The 18,309-nt window shown below is 43.0% G+C and overlaps 1 protein-coding gene across 2 annotated transcripts; it reads left to right on the forward strand.

Annotated features, from left to right (window-relative positions):
- Positions 1–272: 272 nt before the first annotated feature.
- UBE2L3 (ubiquitin conjugating enzyme E2 L3) lies at positions 273–17,934 on the forward strand. 2 transcript variants are annotated; one of them, XM_058817012.1, is made up of 4 exons: positions 273–327; positions 8,683–8,778; positions 12,049–12,235; positions 15,161–17,934. In XM_058817012.1, the coding sequence occupies exons 1-4, from the start codon at positions 301–303 to the stop codon at positions 15,313–15,315; spliced, it is 465 nt and encodes a 154-aa protein (XP_058672995.1). In that variant the 5' UTR covers positions 273–300; the 3' UTR covers positions 15,316–17,934. The 2 variants fall into 2 exon arrangements, with proteins under 2 accessions (XP_058672995.1, XP_058672996.1); XM_058817013.1 differs by lacking the exon at positions 273–327 and adding an exon at positions 905–1,003.
- Positions 17,935–18,309: the final 375 nt, after the last annotated feature.

Below are 18,309 nucleotides of genomic sequence, written 5' to 3' on the forward strand. Positions count from 1 at the left end.
ACCGAGACCTCAGGGCGGCGGGGGCCGGGCCGAGCCGACCCGAGCACAGCCGAGTGCAGCCGAACCGGGCTGAATTCGTCCGGTCCGGTCCGGTCCGGTCCGGTCCGGTCCGGTCCGAGCCGAGCCGAGCCGAGCCGAGCCGAGCCGAGCCGAGCCGAGCCGAGCCGAGCCGAGCCGAGCCGAGCCGAGCCGAGCCGAGCCGAGCGCACGCCCCGCCCCCCACGCACCGCCCCAGGAAGCGCAGGGTTTAGCGGCCGGCCCGCGCCGCGATGCATTGTGGGGCGCAGCAGCAGAGCCAAGATGGCGGCCAGCAGGAGGCTGATGAAGGTAACAGCGCCGGGCAGGGCCGCCGGGCGGGCGGCTCCGGCTCCCGCGGCCGCCCCTCCGCCCCGGCCCCCTCCGGCAGCGCGGGGCCGCCTCCCCCGCCGTCCCCCGGCGGGGCGGCCTCCTCCGCGCCCCTCGGCGGCGCCCCGCGCCCTCACGGCCGGAGCGGGAGCAGCCGGCGGTCGGGCCGCGGCCGTGAGGGGCCCCGCCGCCCCCCCGGCGCCGCCGCCCCGCGCTCCGGCAGCGCCCCGCGGAGCCGGCTGCCACCCGGGGCTGGGCGGCGGCGCCGGGCGGGCGCCGCGGGCCGCCCCGACCCCCTCGCTCGGGGGGCTCCGGGGTGACTAAGCAAAGAGGAAGGGACGGGGGGAAGGAAACGGCGCCGCCCGGGGCCGGGGCATCCCCGGGGCGGCGGGAGGGCTCGGCGGCCCTGCCGGGGAGGCCGCGGCGGGGAAGCGCCCTCCCCTCCCTCCCTCCCTCTCTCCCTCCCTCTCTCCCTGCGGGGGGAGGTTCGCCGCTCCCCCGCGCTCGCCCCGGTGAGGAACCGTCCCCAGGCGCCCGGGGATGAAAAAATTTCGTTTTCGTTGTTTCGGAGAGTAACCTCTTCCTCGTATGAGTAAGAGGTTTATCACACAGAAACACGGACCGGGGTTCAGAAGTTTCTTCATTCGCTGCGGACGTGGTAATGTTTTTGTCTTCACTCTTATTTGTTCTGAACCGTGGATGATACTTGGAAATGGAAACTCGGCCCCGGCTGGGCTTTTACCAAGAGCACATACAGTTTATGGTTAAATACCACGCGGGATTGTGTTTCTCGTTATTTTCTTTGAGGAAGAAGGTACTTCTTACAAGGAAAATAGTAACCATTGCCCCCAAAGCGCACAAATTCATTTTATGTGCTGTATATAATTGCCAATTAACATCCTGAACTGTAAGCAGTGAGGTTTGCCTAGGACACACTACATAGTGGCATAAAATTTATTCATCTGTAAAATGCTGTGGCAGGATCCAGATTTGCATGTGAAGTGCCTGTGGGGAAATCAATGGACTTTACAGGCCAGTCCTGGGAGGTGGAGGGGAAAGACCCCATAACTGTTGAGCAATGTTTCAGCCTTATTTAAAAACCTGCCCCTGCGGGGTGCAGAGTAACCCTCCACTGGGATTTAGCAGATTCTTGGGTGATTCTGTTAAATTTAATCCTTTAATACCAGTTTTACAGCTGGCTTCAAGGCCCTGGACCCCAGTAGGGCCAGGATTTCACCCGGACGTGTTCATGGCATGTCCTGAAGTTGCATTTCCTTGATGTGCAGATATATGAATAACCACTATAACTCGGGTATTTTAGAGGAAACCAATAACTCAGCAGTGCTTCTGTTAGACTCATTTTGTTGGTTTAAATGTTCTATGGAGCATTTAAAAATGAAATAGTAGATAGTGTGCAGTGTCATTCATATATATTAAAAATCAGTAGGTGTAAACCTTTAATTGTCCTTAAGGATCCTGGTGAGATGGAAATAATTTTTTACTTCATTTTTGGTAGCTCTGTATTTTCTCAGGGCTTTATATTATAATCACCATGTCTGTTGGTGATTATATTATATTACACCAAGTCTTTATACTCAAATAAGGTTTCCCTTAGTTTCAGACATAAGATTAAATGCTTGTTTACTGTTTTTGTAAGGCAGTTTTTCTTCTTGTTCTGAAATAATGCATTATTTGTTCAAAAGCACATCACTACTACTCTAGTAGGAATAATATATATTTTCTATTTTTTGTTTATTTAAAATAGAAAATACGAATCTCAAAGGCAAGAAAAATGGTTCTTAATATTTTCAGTGCCTCTTGCTTTTTAGCCTCCCTCTTCATTTTTACTATACTTCTGAAACATCAGAATTTCAGTCTTTCACTAAAATACACTAAAAAGGAGTTTTGATAATGTGACCTTATTTTCTAGAAAATTGGTGTGGCAGTTGTTTTTTGGAGGGAGTGGTGTGGGAATGCAGGAGACATTGATAACTTACCTCTTCTGTTTTCACTTTTGTTTCTGTTGCCTAATATGCGTGGGTTGTTGGTGTTTGTGTGGGTTTTGTGCAGTTGAGGAGCTGTGGGCTGCTGTGTCCCACAGCTTGCAGAGGCTGTTGGATCAGCACTCCCTGCCTGCTCCGGGGAGTGGAGCAGCCCAGGAGGCCCTGGCTGTGCCATTCATCTCGGCAGGAACAAAGTGGAGCTCTCCTAGGGATGATGTCATCGGGATTGCTGCAGCATGATGTGAAGGTCCAGGCTCACGTGTGTGTCAGCCTCAAATCACTGCCAAAGTCCCACGTTCACAGGTCCACTTTAAATCAAAGCCTTTCACTGTTGGAGTTTTGCAGTTGGGAAGAGTCTTTGGGGTCTCTTTGTCAGGGTCTCAGAATGATGAGTGGTTATAACTAAAGGAAATAGGGTTTTTCACTGTGTCAGTCCATTACCTTTAAAATAATTTAGGATAAGCATTAACTGTCTTTTCTTTGAGCTAAATAATCAAGCTTGTCTTTGATAAATGAGACTAAACCTTAAACCTTTTATAGTTACATAAAATTAAGCAATTCCTGTTTCCTTAAGGTCTTGCCAACATTTTGAAGTACTGCATTTTTTCTGGACTCAAATCATGCATCATAGTTATTCATATTAATCACCATGGCCCAAAGGGTGCAGTACATGCACAGTAACTCAGTGGCTGCCTGTGGCAAACTGGGAGCCATGTCCTCTGTCCAGGTGGGAATGGATGCCCTTTGCCACTTGGGGAAGCCATTTGCATCTTCAGCTCACAAACCTCTGTGTGAAACAAACATTACAAATTTTGGTACATTGAACTTGTACCATCCAATTTTAAACATGAATTCAGGTTATAAAGACAACAAGATTGGCTTGTTATCTGAGGGTGTGTTTGGGCAAATCACCTTCCCTTGGCCAAAGAGCTTTTTTATGGCCTCTTTTTGCTGAGCTTTATCCCATCAAATGGTGCCACCTCACTGAAGTCTTGTCCCCTGATTCACAGCAGCTCCATGGAGGTGTCCCCTTCCAGGAGTGCAGTCAGCATAGCAAAAACGTGAAATAAACATGGCTAGTGACTCATGTTCCAGTGACATCTGAGGTGGAGGTTTGAGCTGTGAGCCACCATTTACACCTTTTCAGAGAGCCCCGGTTGTTGAATCCTGGCTCCTTGTGAAATGTGAGCTCTGGAATGAAGCTGTGTTTGTCAAGGATGTGGTGTTGTGGACGGTCAGGGCTAAAACACACAAATATGGAGTGATGATATTTAGGAGAGGATCTAAGGCTTCTCTTTGGAGGGGGTACTGGGCTTCATGGCCCTTTCTCATAGAAAGGAACTTGTCTGACTGAGGCTGCATGATGGGGAACACGGATCTCCCAGAGACTTCAAGGGAAGGCTGTGCCCAGTTGCCACCTGCTGACATAAAAGAGGCCGTTCCTCACGCTGGTGCTGTGTGGAGAGGTAGTGAGGGGTGCCCAGGAAAGGCTGCTCTGTGCTGGACACCCCCAGTACCTGCAGGGCTGGTGCTGTGTGGGGCTGGGCTGCACCTCCCACGGGTGTCTGGGTGCTCCTGGAGAAGGCTCTGCTGCCCCAGTGTGGGGCTGGGCCTTCCATGGGCACTGCCTGGGGTGGAGCTCAGGTGTCTGTCACATCCATGCCTGGCTTTTACACGTTCAAAAGCATCTTTAGCAATAGAAATTGAAAATGGATTTAAAGAGTAAATAACACTTCACATAGGAAGTGAGAGATGGTGACAATTATTTTAATTTTATTGTTTTTACTCAGCTTCCATAGTTGCATAGTCAAATATTTATGCAACTGTTGAGCTCCTCCATGATAAAACACAAACATGGGACCACACCCAGGTAGGTGACCTGCAATCTCCAGGATGCTGTGGTCCTGTAAACACTGTAGTGCTCCCAAATAAAGGGGTTTTAAACAACTCTGATACTTGGAAAATAATTCTAAATTGATCTAAGCTTCAGTTCTTAGTAACAAGGGAAATATGGTTTTGAGCAACATATGATTGTACTTAGGCAGAAGTGAGAATGTGGATGCATTTTCACTTTTTGAAACTGAGAATTGACAAAAGGATTTTTAATCAAATGAAAATACTTTGCCAAAAAGTAGAATTGCTCAGTCAATAAGATGTGAGCATACAGGGTTGTAAGTTGCAAAGGAAACTTACTGCTGACTCTTAAAAGAACTGAATTCTGTTTCTGTTTTGGGTTGGATTTCTGATGGATTTTTTTGTGTGGTAGAATCAGATTTTAAGGTGTTTTAAGACTTCTCTGTACTGTTAATCCAGAAAGTGAAACTGGCCAGTTCCTGATCAGTGTTTTGGATCCTGTTTGACTTAAAGGCATTTTTTAGAGAATGTATTCATAAACAGATAAATATTAGTTGTAATAATGATTTAGGGTTCTTTCAGGAGGCTTTTGGGGTTTTATTTGTGAATTTAATAATATTCTGGGCTTGATGCAGAACTTAGTCCAGTCAGTATGAGCTCTTACACTTATTCCCATATTTTGGGATTGCACTCTTACAAGTATTTGCCTTCACTGCATCTTCCTGTCTGGCTTGGGTTTTTAGGGAAGCCCCAAAACTTGAAAGATGCGTGGACAAAACAGTTACCGGTTTTTTAAAAGATTTAGCTACATTTTAAGCTGATGCCGCTTTTCTTTCCACTTTAAAACATTTCATTTTTGATTTGAACAGCCCAAATGATTACACAGTATTGAAAATTACAATTTTAAACCTTTAATGGTTATATGTGAGAAGCTGTATGTACTTTCATGAATACCTTCAGCATTATATGCTTGAAGATCGGGTACCACCCCTGAAATAGTGTTTTCTCCATTTCATGTGCTGTGTGTAACACTTGGTCTGAACATTTCCAAATTACAAACATCATGTCTCAAGAGAGCCCCATGAACATTCAGACATTTCAGTTTTTCAAGTGGATAAACCAATGCAGCAAGGTCACATGCAAGGTTGATAAAGGAGTGGGGAATGAAGATTGATTTAAATTCTTACTGCAGTCATCTAACCTTTAGTTACGCTCCTCCTGTGCTCCTTTAATTATGTTACTTGACAAAATTAAGGGGTGGAGGACAAGAAAAGGAATTAATCTATTTACTGTCTGCCTAGACTTATAAGTATTACTTTGAAATAAATATCTGGACTGTATCTTTTTACCTCAAAGTAGTTTTTGTCCCTTTGGAGTTGCTCAAGCCCGTGTTAAAGGTATTGTTAGCTTTTAATCTGTGCTGCTTGAAAGTATTCAGTAGCTCATTCACTTTTTTAACAGCACTGTCTACTGCAGTGTCTGCCTGGATAGCCCTGAGGCAGTCAGATCTTTATTATGGGTTTTGGCAGTTGCCAGAAGGAAAAAAACCCAAAACAACCTCCCCTCGCACCCTAAATTGTGCATGGTGACGGCCCTGCCACTCCTGAAGGCACGGCTTGGGTAGTGTTACACTGCCCTTGTGGGGAAAAGCTGTTTGTGAACAACTCCAGCACGGACTCCATTCATTTGGAGTGACTTACTGACACACTCCTAGTGCAAGAAAAGTAATTTCTAGCACAAATTTCAGTCTGAGCCCGCGGTTCAGGTGCGTGCCCTGCTGAGGTGATGCATTGTCGCTGTGCGAGGCCCGGAGCTGCTCTGCCCCTTCAGCCCCGGCCGTCCCTGCCCAGCTGCCGCCTCCTCCCGCGGGACAAGGGACAGCCCGGGCCTGACACACCCTCATTGCCCAGCTTTGCTTTTGGACGTGGGTTCCTGCAAAGGCCTCTCGTGACATTTTAAGGAGGAAGATGGCCTGAATAATTTTTGTTTAGTTCTTTAGTGCCTCTGTACTGTTTAATTCCCTCTCTCATATGGTGGGCTTGAGAAAAAGTGGGAAACAATTTGCATATGTATTTTAGCTTTTCATCGATGGCATACAAAGTTTTGCAATTTTATAATTATCTCTGTATGGGATTCTTGCATTTCTTAATTCACCATCCAATTTTTTAACCTGAATCTGACTATAAAATGTAGGTGTTTAATTTTCCATCAATGTGAAGCTACACTTTTCTAATTTGTTGTATTAGTTTAATAACATACCTGAATTATAGGGTCATAGTCCTTCCTTTTTTTTTTTTTTTTGCATCTGGACAATTGTTCTCTGGGCCAGCAGCAGTACAGTGCTGTTGTCTGAACCTGGGACAAAAGCTCCTGGAAGCTGCAGTCCCACTGGGCATAATGGGGGAGATTTCTGTCATATGCATAATGTTTTTGCTATAGTAACTAGAGAATAGTCTAAACCTATTTTCCTTGCCTTGTTTTAGAATGAAGGCACTGGTGATGATGTACATTTATTTATGCTTAAATACCTACTGCTTGGTTAGCTTATGTTGTTCCCAGTGTTTGATGTGTTGTATCTAGTATGGAATGGAACTTATTCCATTTACATGCTGTGGGCACTGCTTTGCCAGGGCCTCACAGGTCTGTGTGTGACAGGAGTGAGCAGCAAACTCAGCTCAGAGCAGGTCCCTGCCCCTGTCAGGACCTGCCCAGCTCTCCCTGAGCTGCTGCTTTGTGCAGGAGCACTCACAGTGAGGCACCGTGGGGATTTGCACTCTGAGTGATGGTAAAGCACCTCTAGAGCTGCAGTCATAAAGGTTATTTTCTTTTGAATATTTTGGGTTGCTCTCTATCCCTATAAATATGACTCATGGGATTATTGGGGGGGGGTTGTGTTTTCCTGCTCTCAGGAAATAGGATAATCCTCTTAGCTCTTTAAAAAAACCACCCAAACTGTCTGTGACATTGCATAAATCGAGCAGCAGTGGAATTTGGGGATTAATCCATGGGTCTAGACTAAAAAGTCAGTGTTAGTGTCATGAAGATAGTGGTAGGCATCAATTCAGTTTCCAAGGTTAAACTCCTGTGTTCAGAGTGTGCTCTTGCTTTAGTAGGTGCAGTGGGCAGGAATATAAATGTTCATTTGCTGATATGTGGCTGTTGTGATTTTTGTTTCACTTGCGTTTGGAATTCTCACTTTCCTTTGGGTTTGAGTTTTATCATGATGCTCCATTTGTGCAAGAGGTTACTGCAAGTATTTAATCTGCCAGTCAAGTGCAGGAAGGGTTGATTCAAGATGAACAGGGAGCTATTTTGGAAGACAAACCATGGACAGCACTTGTAGCAGGAAAACTGATTGGTTTTGTTTTTCATTGTGTAGTGTCTTTGCTTTTAATTGGTGGGTTTATCGTAATTATATCCAGCCTGATTTTGCCAGACACCTGCACCCAGTGCAGAGCTGAGCACTGTCAGAGCCCCCCAGTGCTGCTGTATAAGCAACATTTTCCCCAACCTATGCAGCCACCAGGCATGTGATGCAGTTTTGAAAGCACTGGCAAACTTTTATGTTTTGCTGTGGATGATTTTTGAATTCGTATTTCATTGAATTCTCTTTAAAGATAAAATGGCAGAGTTCAACCACAAAGGACTGTAATTGTTGTGGAGGAAATAAAAGTGGAACCTTGAGGTGTTTCTTTTGAGGTGTTATGAAATACTCCAGGAAACAGTCCCTACAGTAGGGCTTATATGTCATTTTAAATATAAAAATGCTGAAATACTTATTTTGGTGATACTTGGTTCACAAACTGATTAAAAATAGTCTTCCTGGTGCAGGAAGATAACCTTGCTCAAGACTGATACAGCTTTAAAGAGAGGAATCCTAATGTGTGCTGTGAGCTTTGAGGTACTAAACAGAGAGAAAGCTGAATCTTTTCAAGTTACTGCTCTAAACAAGCCTTGATTGATATTTTCCTGGGTTTGGATCAATTTAAGCTGTTCATGCAGGAATTTGCTCATTTTCAGTTGAAATAATTGGCCCGTTCATTGGTTTTATCCCTGTTTAAAACTGTTATGAAATAGTTCTTCCAAATCACTGCTCTCCTCCACACAAGCCCTAAGATGCATTTTATTTCTGCACCTCACAGTGTTGTCAGTAGTCTGTTACAAGAGGCACTGATTTACATTAGAGATAAACTACATTTAAAAATTGTTTTCTTTTAATACTTCTGCTTCATTGTGTCTATAATGATGTTAATAACAAGACATTTTTGTGTTTTCTTCACATACCAGAAAACAAGAGTTTTAGTATCTCATCTCAGCGAATTTTACATTTTACAGGTGCAAAATTTTATTTCCTATTTGTGTGGGTTGCCACACCACTAATTAAAGAAAACCACGTTGACCTTTAAGCATTTTGAAAAATTTGAGCATCTTGCTTACTGCAGTTATTAACTTACACTTAACACTTTGCTTTGCTTTTCAGGAGCTTGAAGAAATTCGCAAATGTGGAATGAAAAACTTCCGTAATATCCAGGTTGATGAAGCTAATTTATTGACCTGGCAAGGGCTTATTGTTCCTGTGAGTATAGACTGTTCCTTATGAGCTTTAAAATAAAATGAGGATCATTTGTATCTCATAAATCCAGAGCTCAGCAGTGCTGCTGGTGACCATGAAATAATTTGTTATTGTGGGCCTGGGCTGACACTGGGCTGCTGGGAGAGGTCTTGGAAGGGGAAGCAGTGAAGTTTTGTTTTACATTAAGCCTAAAGTACAAAATCTGCATGATCATAGGAAAAAGGATGTATGAAATACTTTTACTCCTTAATATGTTTTTTTTTTTTTTTTTTTTTTAGTTTACTAGGTTTATTACTAGGATAAAGCTGGGTATTGGGAAAAATTTGATGCAAGGAAAAGGTTTGGATTTTCTGAAGTGAGCTCTTTAAAAGAAAATAGTATCTTTGTTTAGGCATTAGTTAGTGCCGAAATAAACTTATTTTACCTATTTTTATAAAAAAGCACTACAGTCTTAGGGAATGTTTGATGGAAGTAGATAACCATTTTATTAGTCAAATAGAGAGGGATTTGTTATAAGAGGAAAGCAGAAAATGTGAAGTGTTGATTTCTTGGCTGAAAGTCACTTGGATTTTCACCTCTTGTGTTTCCCACAGCTGTGGCCCATAGCAGTGGGAAATGGCTGGCTTGGTTCTAAGAGCTGTTTTTAGTCTGCAGCAATAGGGGCTGGGCCATGGGGGCAGCAGTTGTGGTTTTCTGTGGGTGGTGCCAAAAAGCCTCCCCAAGCAGTGCAAGTCTGTCTTTTTATGATATGAGTAAGACTTTGAGCCATCTCTGCAGTGCCTGTGCCTGGTTAGTCAGAGGCTGCTCTGGAGCTCACATGGCCCAGCTGAGGTAATGGCTGGGTGGTTCCACTGTGAATGCTGTGGAATACATTCAGTTTGCTGCTTGCTTGTGTGCCTGCAAGTGATTCCTTGCAGTGGCTGACACTGCTCCTGCAAACAAAGCAAGTGGGATCTGACACTGAAATTTGACAGAGCTGAGGAACAACTCCCTTTAATCAGTCACTTTGTGGTTCATGTGTAACAGTTTAGTGCTTTGATAACACTTTGAAGCAGTATAAGGGTGGTAAATATGAGTAATAAAAGAAAACAAACAAAATACTTGTTTACTCCTTTGGAGTAAAGATGAGGAATGTGTGGTGTACAGCAGCTATTTTTAACAGTTTCTGCTCGACTGAGGATGAGCATGGTGTTTGTTTTGCAGAGCTTTGCAGCATCACAAATGTTTAAATGCTGGTGCAGTGAACTGTGCTCCAGACCTGCCTTTTGATTTGTAATATGTCCTCTCACAGGGGAAATAGCCTCAAATTCCCTGCTGCTATAGTTAAAGGAGAATTTTGTTATGAAATTACACTTCCTATAGTAATTTCAAATTTGTTTTTTGAGTTCAAAGAGTAGTGGAAGTTTTTATTCTGAGGTTATGCTATAGATATTTTAGTGTTTCTGTCTCTTTAGCTATTTTTGGTGACAGAGTTGATGGCTTATAAATGCAATACATGAGCTTATTGAAAGTTAAACTTTTTTCTCTGTGTTTTTGCTTCACATGCTGTTACCATTTTAGCAAATGTTCTGACTTAGGGTTTAAAGACAGATACTTCAGTAGGACTAACCAGTTACTGAGTATTAAATGCTATAACTGGGCATTTCCTTGTCAGCTGCTTAATGAAGGCATGAAAGATAATGCTTATTATTTTTAATAGTGTTTACACAGAATTACTGTGAAAGATAATGTAAAGGTGAGCTGTAAAGCTTTAAAAGCTCCTGTTTGTAACATATTTTGCTCTTCAGAACAAGTGTTAGTTTTTAAGGGTGTTCACTCAATAGAGAAGCAAATTGAAGATAGCTGGTCAACTTCTTTTCCTGTTCTAAATTGTAGAATGAAGTAGTTTGTGTCCTGTGGGTGGCCAAGGTACACTATTTGTTTGATTTCAACATCAAAACAAGACTGTAGCCCGGGCTTCTTGTTCATGTAAGAGGCACAGTGAAGAAAATGGATGTTTTTAAGGCAGGTCACTTCTTGTGTCAGTTCACTGAACATCCTCACAAATTACAGCACATGATGAGGAAAGAACAATTGAGCTATGGGGGAAGAGGGCAGTGACTGCCTTAGCTGTCACCACCACCACAAGTTATTGGTTCAACTTCCAAAGCTTTTAGGATTGCTTGGGTAAAAAGTGATTTTAAAGCCACTGTAGTTGCCTCTCCCCCTGGCAGAAACTGTGCTGTATTTCTTACAGACACACAACCAAATTCTTCACATGGATGAGCCTAAAATTAAATGTTTTCTGTTGACAAATATTTTAATAGAACACTCCCCACCCCCAAGTATTGATAAATTCTGGAGTGGAATTGATTGCAGGGAAGGGTCTGGTTGCTAATGAAGAATGTGTGTGATTATACTTTACACCAACTGGAAACTCTCATCCTTTGATTCTTGTTCTCAGAGTGTTTGGAAAGGCTTCATTCCATAGTTACTGTTTTCAGTGCAGAATGGGATTTTCATAGGCTTTAAATGTAGCAGTGTTTATTTTTGTTCTGCCTCTCTTGTGCAGTATCTGAAGCATCAGTATCAATAGTCTAACAGGTTTTTCTTAGTGAAATTCTGGGCATTGTTTTTTCTGTTTGAGCATGAAGAACTGCTTTGCTCACTTCACGGTTCTCTCATCCTGCTCCTTCAAAACTGATCTGATAAGAGTGGGTGCTAAAACTGCATACAAATTCAGAATGTTCTCATCAGCAAACACAGTGAATATCTATCTTTAGTACCAATGAATGCTCAGCAGATTTTTGTGTAGTCAGCACAAAAACATTCTCGAAACATTTAGAGAGATCTGACAAACCAAATTGCTTTGCTGTTTATGCCACCATGTTGTGAGACACACAAAATAACTGTTCAGAAACCCGCTTCCCTTGTCAGGTTTGCTGTTTGTGTCTTGGAAAGGCTTTACTATGTTTTTTGAAACATAAAACTACTTACTAGAGAGGGCCTTGAGTTGGATGTAAATGGAGCTGGATGCTTTCTTACCCATGGAAATGTCAGAAATGTGGGACAATGGCAACCTGCTTTTTCCAGGGTGGATGCAAACGTGCAGCTTGTATTGCCTTTCACATGATTTTTGATGTTTCCTGACACATAAACCTGGAGTAGTGTTGGTAAAATGCCTTTCAAAGAGTTCGTTGAAGAGATCAATGAAATCCAAGTCTGTGGATGCTGCTTTTCACTTGTGTCCATCAGCATGTGCCACATTCTTGACATTCTGCCTTCTTGTTGCAGGACAATCCTCCATATGATAAAGGAGCCTTCAGAATTGAAATCAACTTCCCAGCAGAATATCCATTCAAACCCCCTAAGATTACATTTAAAACAAAGATCTATCACCCTAACATCGATGAAAAGGGGCAGGTTTGTCTGCCAGTAATTAGTGCTGAAAACTGGAAGCCAGCAACCAAAACTGACCAAGGTAGGACTCCGTGTGGAGGAAGAAATGGGTATTGAGAAACTTTGTAGTGTTTGGATTTAAAGCTAATAATGTTTCACTTGTCAGTTTCCCAGTGCTCTGAGGATATATTCATTGTAAGGTTTATGTCGTGAATCATGTGTTGAGCACAGTACAACTTGTGGAATTTCATTTTGTTACTGGAATGGGAGGTACTGGCACTGAAATGGCATTTCCACCTCCAGGAAACCACAAAACTCTTCATGACTAAGGAGTTTATTAAGGAAGTGTCCTCAGCATACTTGAAAATTTTGCTGGTGGTTTGTGTGGAGGTTATGCTGTGTTTCTTTTTAAACAGTGACTTTAGAATCCAAAGCTGTTCAGTAAATTCCTGGATGTTTGAAAGGCAAGGTCTAAAACCTCAAGGTTCTGTATATTTTATAATGTGCCATGTGGTTCAGTGATTTGAACATATGGCTTGAAATATCATGGGAGTCATAAACAAAATCTGAGAAGATACTACAGATTAACTTGTGGTTCTTAAAAGATCATTGCTGTCAGACTTGCTGTGTAGAGTGTCTTTGATAAGAATCTAAATATTGTAAGGGGAAAAGTTTTGTCAAGTTCTGTGGCAGACTTAAGTGTAATATAAGTAAGGTTTTTCCTGTTGTTGCTTGCATCAGGTGTTGGGGTGAGAACTTTGTGTTGTCTGGGAGGTGATGATTAGTTGAGTACTAAGCTTTTATTATTATACATAGAAAGCAAACATCCTTGCAAAAAATGCTTATTTTTAAAGAGTATTAATTCAAATGAGTAGCAGTTTAGGGCAGTGCTAGAGCTCTAGTGACAATGAAGTATCTTGTTCCATAAGAGAAAATACTTTCCCCTTCCAGGCTCTTCTTAAAGGTTATTTTCACATGATCTGTGTTCCTGATAGGAAACAATGCTGTACTTGAGATATTTTTTTCTGTTTATCCCTGTGTGCTAAAGAAGGTACTTCTGGTTGTGTATCTGCCCAAAGACAAAACAGGAAAATTGCAGTTTTAGAAGAGGTGAAGCAGCTGTATGTTGGTGAATATGAAGGTGGCAGCAGAGAGAGCCTTGTGAAATAGGACTGCTGAGAGCTTAGATCTGTTGTAGATTTATCCCTGATTTTACAGGACAAAGGCCCTCAGGAGACAGGAGATTGAAAGAACATGTGGAAGGTTTCTGTTCTGTCCCACACCTGAGCAGCTGTCCTGGTGCTATCAGCCTTTGCTAGTTAACTAAAGGACTTACATGTCTCTACTCAGCTTGAAAAACAAGCTGTCATTAGCTGGAGCTACTGAAATGATTGTTTGCATGCAGAAAATAGTCAGTGTCTCCCTGAGAAGTAGCAACTCCCTTTTTATCTGAGACACTGAATAAAAGCTGTGCTAAAATCAGAATTTGGAACCAATCCTGGCTATCAAAATATTGCAGATCTCTCATGGTCTGCTGTGTTGTGTTTGTTTGTCTTAACTCTTTCTTCAAGTTGTTTTAATGTCAACATCTGTTGTTACTACATGGTTGTATGAACCTGTGACAGTGTTACTAAACCCTGCTTAAATGTCTATTCCTTTTCCTTCAGATTGCTTTTTCACTGAAAAATCACTCCTAGCTTTTCTCAATGAAATAATGTGACATCATTAGTACAGCATCCAAGTGATTGGTTTTACTCACACAGGTGTCAAAGTGAAGCAATTTCATCATAAATCACTAACTTACCTTTTGCATACTAAATGTGCATCTTACTGCTGCACTTTTTGTTAATTTATGCTCAATATTAAAAACAACTGTTCATGGCAGGATAGTTTTCAGACTCTGTGGCTATTGAGGCAGCTCCTGTTCTGCCAGGCCTGTTTTTTCTGGCTTGTTACTGTTTTTAAGGGTATTTTCTCTGTAGTGTTTTTGCATGCTTTGCTCAGTCAGAAGGGATTGCCCCTCAGTGTTTCTGCTGTTTTCTGCAATGTGATGGCAGTTGTTGTAAGGCAGGATGGTGAGTTACTGTGAAGGAAGCTGGTATCAATTCTGCATTCCTTAGATAGTTTGTTGCAGTTTAAATTTGGATTTGTGGTAAGAAATGCTTTTGTTTAGCAGTTTAGAGACAAGTGTTGGATTTGAGTGTGGCTTTGAGTATTTGTTTTGAGGATCAGCGCCCCAAACAAAGCCACTCTGGTGTTCCAGCATCTGCTGGAGTGACCAGCCTTGTATGAACTTGCATTCCTGCCCAGAGAAAAATGTAGCAGTGAATGGCACTGGGGGGTGTGAGGTTCACTGTGTAAATGTCAGGTTCACTTCCGTTTCCTGAAGAGTGACTTTTCTTTGGAAGGTGACAGGGACATTGGTGGCATTGCTGTGAGCACCTTGCAACTCTCACCCTGTTGTTTGCCCAGTACATCTCTACTGGTGGCTGCCTTGGGAAGTTGAGAGTGAAGGGAAGACATGCCTGCTTTTCATAGATGTAAGAATCCCAGGGAAATAAAGCTGGAAAAAAGGGTTTCCAGAAGAGGCTTGGTCACAGCTGTGTCCCTGTGACAGGTGCTGGGAAATGCTTCATGGTGCAAATTCCATCTTCACCAAATCCCTTCAGGGAACCTGTCTGAGGACTTCCATTCGTTCTCAGCCATAGGAGAGGATTTTAGCTGGGATGCCAATTACATGGGAGATGATTTGTAGTGCACTTTGGTCTCTATTCATGTTGATTTTGTTTACAAATACGATTTTCTGGTGTTCATTCATGGTCATTGAGCTAAATCTTGGCATATCACTGCAGCTTACTCACGCCCTGCGCTTGAAAAGGCCCGAGATTTATGGGGATGTATTGAAATGCAGTTAAAGCTCTTTCCTTACAGGGGAATTTTGCTTACATTTTGATTTTGAAAAATTACCCATCTAAGTCTCTGACTGTATTTATACTTCTTTTGACAGTAATCCAGTCCCTCATAGCACTGGTGAATGATCCACAGCCCGAGCACCCCCTTCGGGCTGACCTAGCTGAAGAATACTCTAAGGACCGTAAAAAATTCTGTAAGAACGCTGAAGAGTTTACAAAGAAATATGGTGAAAAGCGACCAGTGGACTAAAATCTGACACAAGTGCTGTCAGCAACCTATGATAGAAGATCGGAGCAGTGCATTTGAGACACCCCGTAAAGCAGGACTCTATGGAAAATTGACAAGTGCCACCTTTTGGTGTGAACTTGTGGCTGTTACTAACTTTCTACAGTTTTCTTAATCAAAAGTGGGCTAGGTAACCTGTAAAGAAAGGATTAAAATTTAAGATGTTCTAGTTCTGCTTTCTTTGTTTAAAAATCACTGCTTCAATATACTTTAAAGTATGCTGTTTTCTTTTTCTTGTCAGAATTTATCAAAAATATCTTAGACTTATATTCTGCCCTTAAATTGAAAAGGTTGTGGCTGTCATTTCTTATTTTTCCTTGCAGTTCCCACTATCTTGAGTTCATTCATTGAATTTTAATCCCCTCCTCAAAGTGATGTCTTAGGAAAAATATCCCAGTTCCGGCAGAAAATGATTGAGTGTTTGGCAGTTTCGTTTACTTTTCTTTCTAAATGTTGCACTGTGCTTTGTGGGACTTGTTGCAAGTTCCCCTGAACTTCAGTTTGTAACATAATAAACAAATTCCAACCCACAAAACCAATCAGAAATAATGTCTGGGTCTGATGTAAATCTGGCCAATGTCTATTAAACGGGGAAACCCAAGTTTTTGTGTGCATCATTGAATTAGAATACGGCTTAAGTTCTGCTCTTGGAAAACTTTGGAAAAAAAATCTGTAGCAAACAAGTAGTAGATTGCAAACTTCCTTCACTTCTATCTTTAATACCTATGCAGAGTAGTGGGAAACATGCACAGAACAACATTGCAACCAGTCCAGGAGAGTTCCAGAAATCGGGGACCAAGAGGTACCAAAGTGACAAACTATCTTTTGAATTTAAAATCATTATTTTGGAAACGTTAATTTTGAATTCAAGAACTAAATCTGACAGCACTGCTGTCCTCTCTGAACGTTTTCTCTCAGAATGTGTCAGGAGCATCTGTGTTTGTGGGAGGGCCCTGGAGCTGTTCCCAGCCCCAGCACGGCTGCCAGGCCAGGCCTGAGCACTAAGGTGGGGCAGAGTGTGCTTGGCTGCTGCTGCTGCTGTGTTCAGCACAGGGGCCGGGCTGCAGTGAGTGCTCAGTGTCAGTCTGTCCATCAGCTTTGTCAGGCAGAGCTGGGGCAGGGCTGCAGTGAGTGCTCAGTGTCAGTCTGTCCATCAGCTTTGCAGGGGCTGCAGTGAGTGCTCAGTGTCTGTCTGTCCTGTGTTTGCCCTGGGGCGCTCCTGCGCATGCTGAGGGAAAGGACAGGGAGCCTTTCCCCTCAGAGCTGAGCATCCTTTGCCTGTCTCTGCTGCTTCTGCTGCCTTTCCTCCCCAGCCCAGAGCCTGATCCGGGCCCCACAGTCAAACTGCCACACAGTCAACCTGCTGTCTCCCCTTCTGCAGCTGGGCTCTGCTACTGAGTGAATGGATTATTTCCAGAAATCCATCGGTATCTGGGAGCACATATCATTTCGATGTGCAGGAAGCTGAGTTGAAATAACCCTGACACCTAGGTGGTTGCCTATACTCCCTAAATTCAGTTTTAATACAGCCTCTGCCTTTGCAACCTTTCAGAACTAGTGTGTCAAGCAGTAGATCTCTCTTGGTTTTAATGTCTTGTGTATTTGCTATTTCCTTATTCGTCCCTCTCCTCTGGCTTTCATTTCCAATTTAGTGTAAACAATGACAGCCCAGTACCTCACCTCTGTTGAAAGTAAATTTTTTTATGAGTTAGGGAGCTAAGAAATTTTATGTTTAAGTGTTCTTAGACAGATTCTTTGGCAGGTAAATAAACCACATTCACCTTATTTACGGAAACTTGCATTTCCTAAGTGTTTTCAGGCTTGTGAGAGCACTATTACCAAATTTTCACATCTTTGTGTCTTCATTTGCAGAAAGTTGGTACTGATTTTGTTTCGTTCACACTCACTCGGATTCATAATAAAATAATGCCAAATTATCTGTCAAACTGAAGTGTGTAACTTCTGCATCACCCGAGTCACTGTACCTTTGATCATGTCTGTTGGCATGGAAACTTACCATCCTCTAAATTTTATTTGAAACAAAACTGTAGCACTAGTTTGCTGCCCTCGTTGCTACTCAATAGTTACTCTGTGGTTGTAAAGCCTCTCAGGTCAAAGACTGCACCGTCTGCCTGGCTGTGACCGGATGCCGCGGGAAGGGACGGAAGGGCCGCGGTGCCCGCGGGAGCTGCGGCTGAGCCGCGCCAGCCGCTCCCCTCCGGCTGCAGAGCTCACACGAAGACAGATCTCGCTATCAGTTCTCTTGGTGTGCTCTTCATAGTCCAATTGCTAAACTGTGAGACGTGTAAACACAGTGCTGGCGCGTGTCTGGGGCAGCCTCTGAACAAAGGGATCCGGCACCTGTGTGGCTGAAGGCTGAGGAGGAGAAATCCAAGTGCGAAGTCCTAGGATAACTCAGGAAATCAAGCTCTTGTTCTCTCTGGTTCCCTAAGCCATGCTGAATTTTAAACGTGCAGTTGAGCATCCACAATGAAAGCAGCGCACTGGTGAAACTACACCCAGGAGTACTGGTATAGGCTTTCTGCAAGTCCATTCTGCTACCCTAATAAAAATTGCTCTCAATGGCTTTGTGGCATGGTTTTATTTTCACAGAGGTCTGGGAATTAACTGGGATTGTAGTAGTGGTTTAATTTCAACTTGGGTTGTCTTTAAAGCTTTCACAGAACTACTGAGAAATTTCCTTATCTCCCTATATTTTATGCGATTGAAAGGTTCCCTACTGAATAGTCTTTTAGTACTTCATTGTTCATTTTACTAATTAAACGTAAATTTGGGGTTTAATGCTCTTCATTTAAAAATAACGACTTTACAAAATCTGTTTTTCACAGTACGGTGCTCGGGTAAAGGCTGCCCCCAGCTCTCCAGTGCTCAGCTGCGAGGAAATGCATGCAGAATTCCGCAGGTGTGCAACGTCCCGATGGGTGCGATCAGAGCCAA

Source organism: Ammospiza caudacuta, chromosome 18 (genome assembly GCF_027887145.1).
Source record: "Ammospiza caudacuta isolate bAmmCau1 chromosome 18, bAmmCau1.pri, whole genome shotgun sequence".
Lineage (NCBI taxonomy): Eukaryota > Metazoa > Chordata > Aves > Passeriformes > Passerellidae > Ammospiza > Ammospiza caudacuta.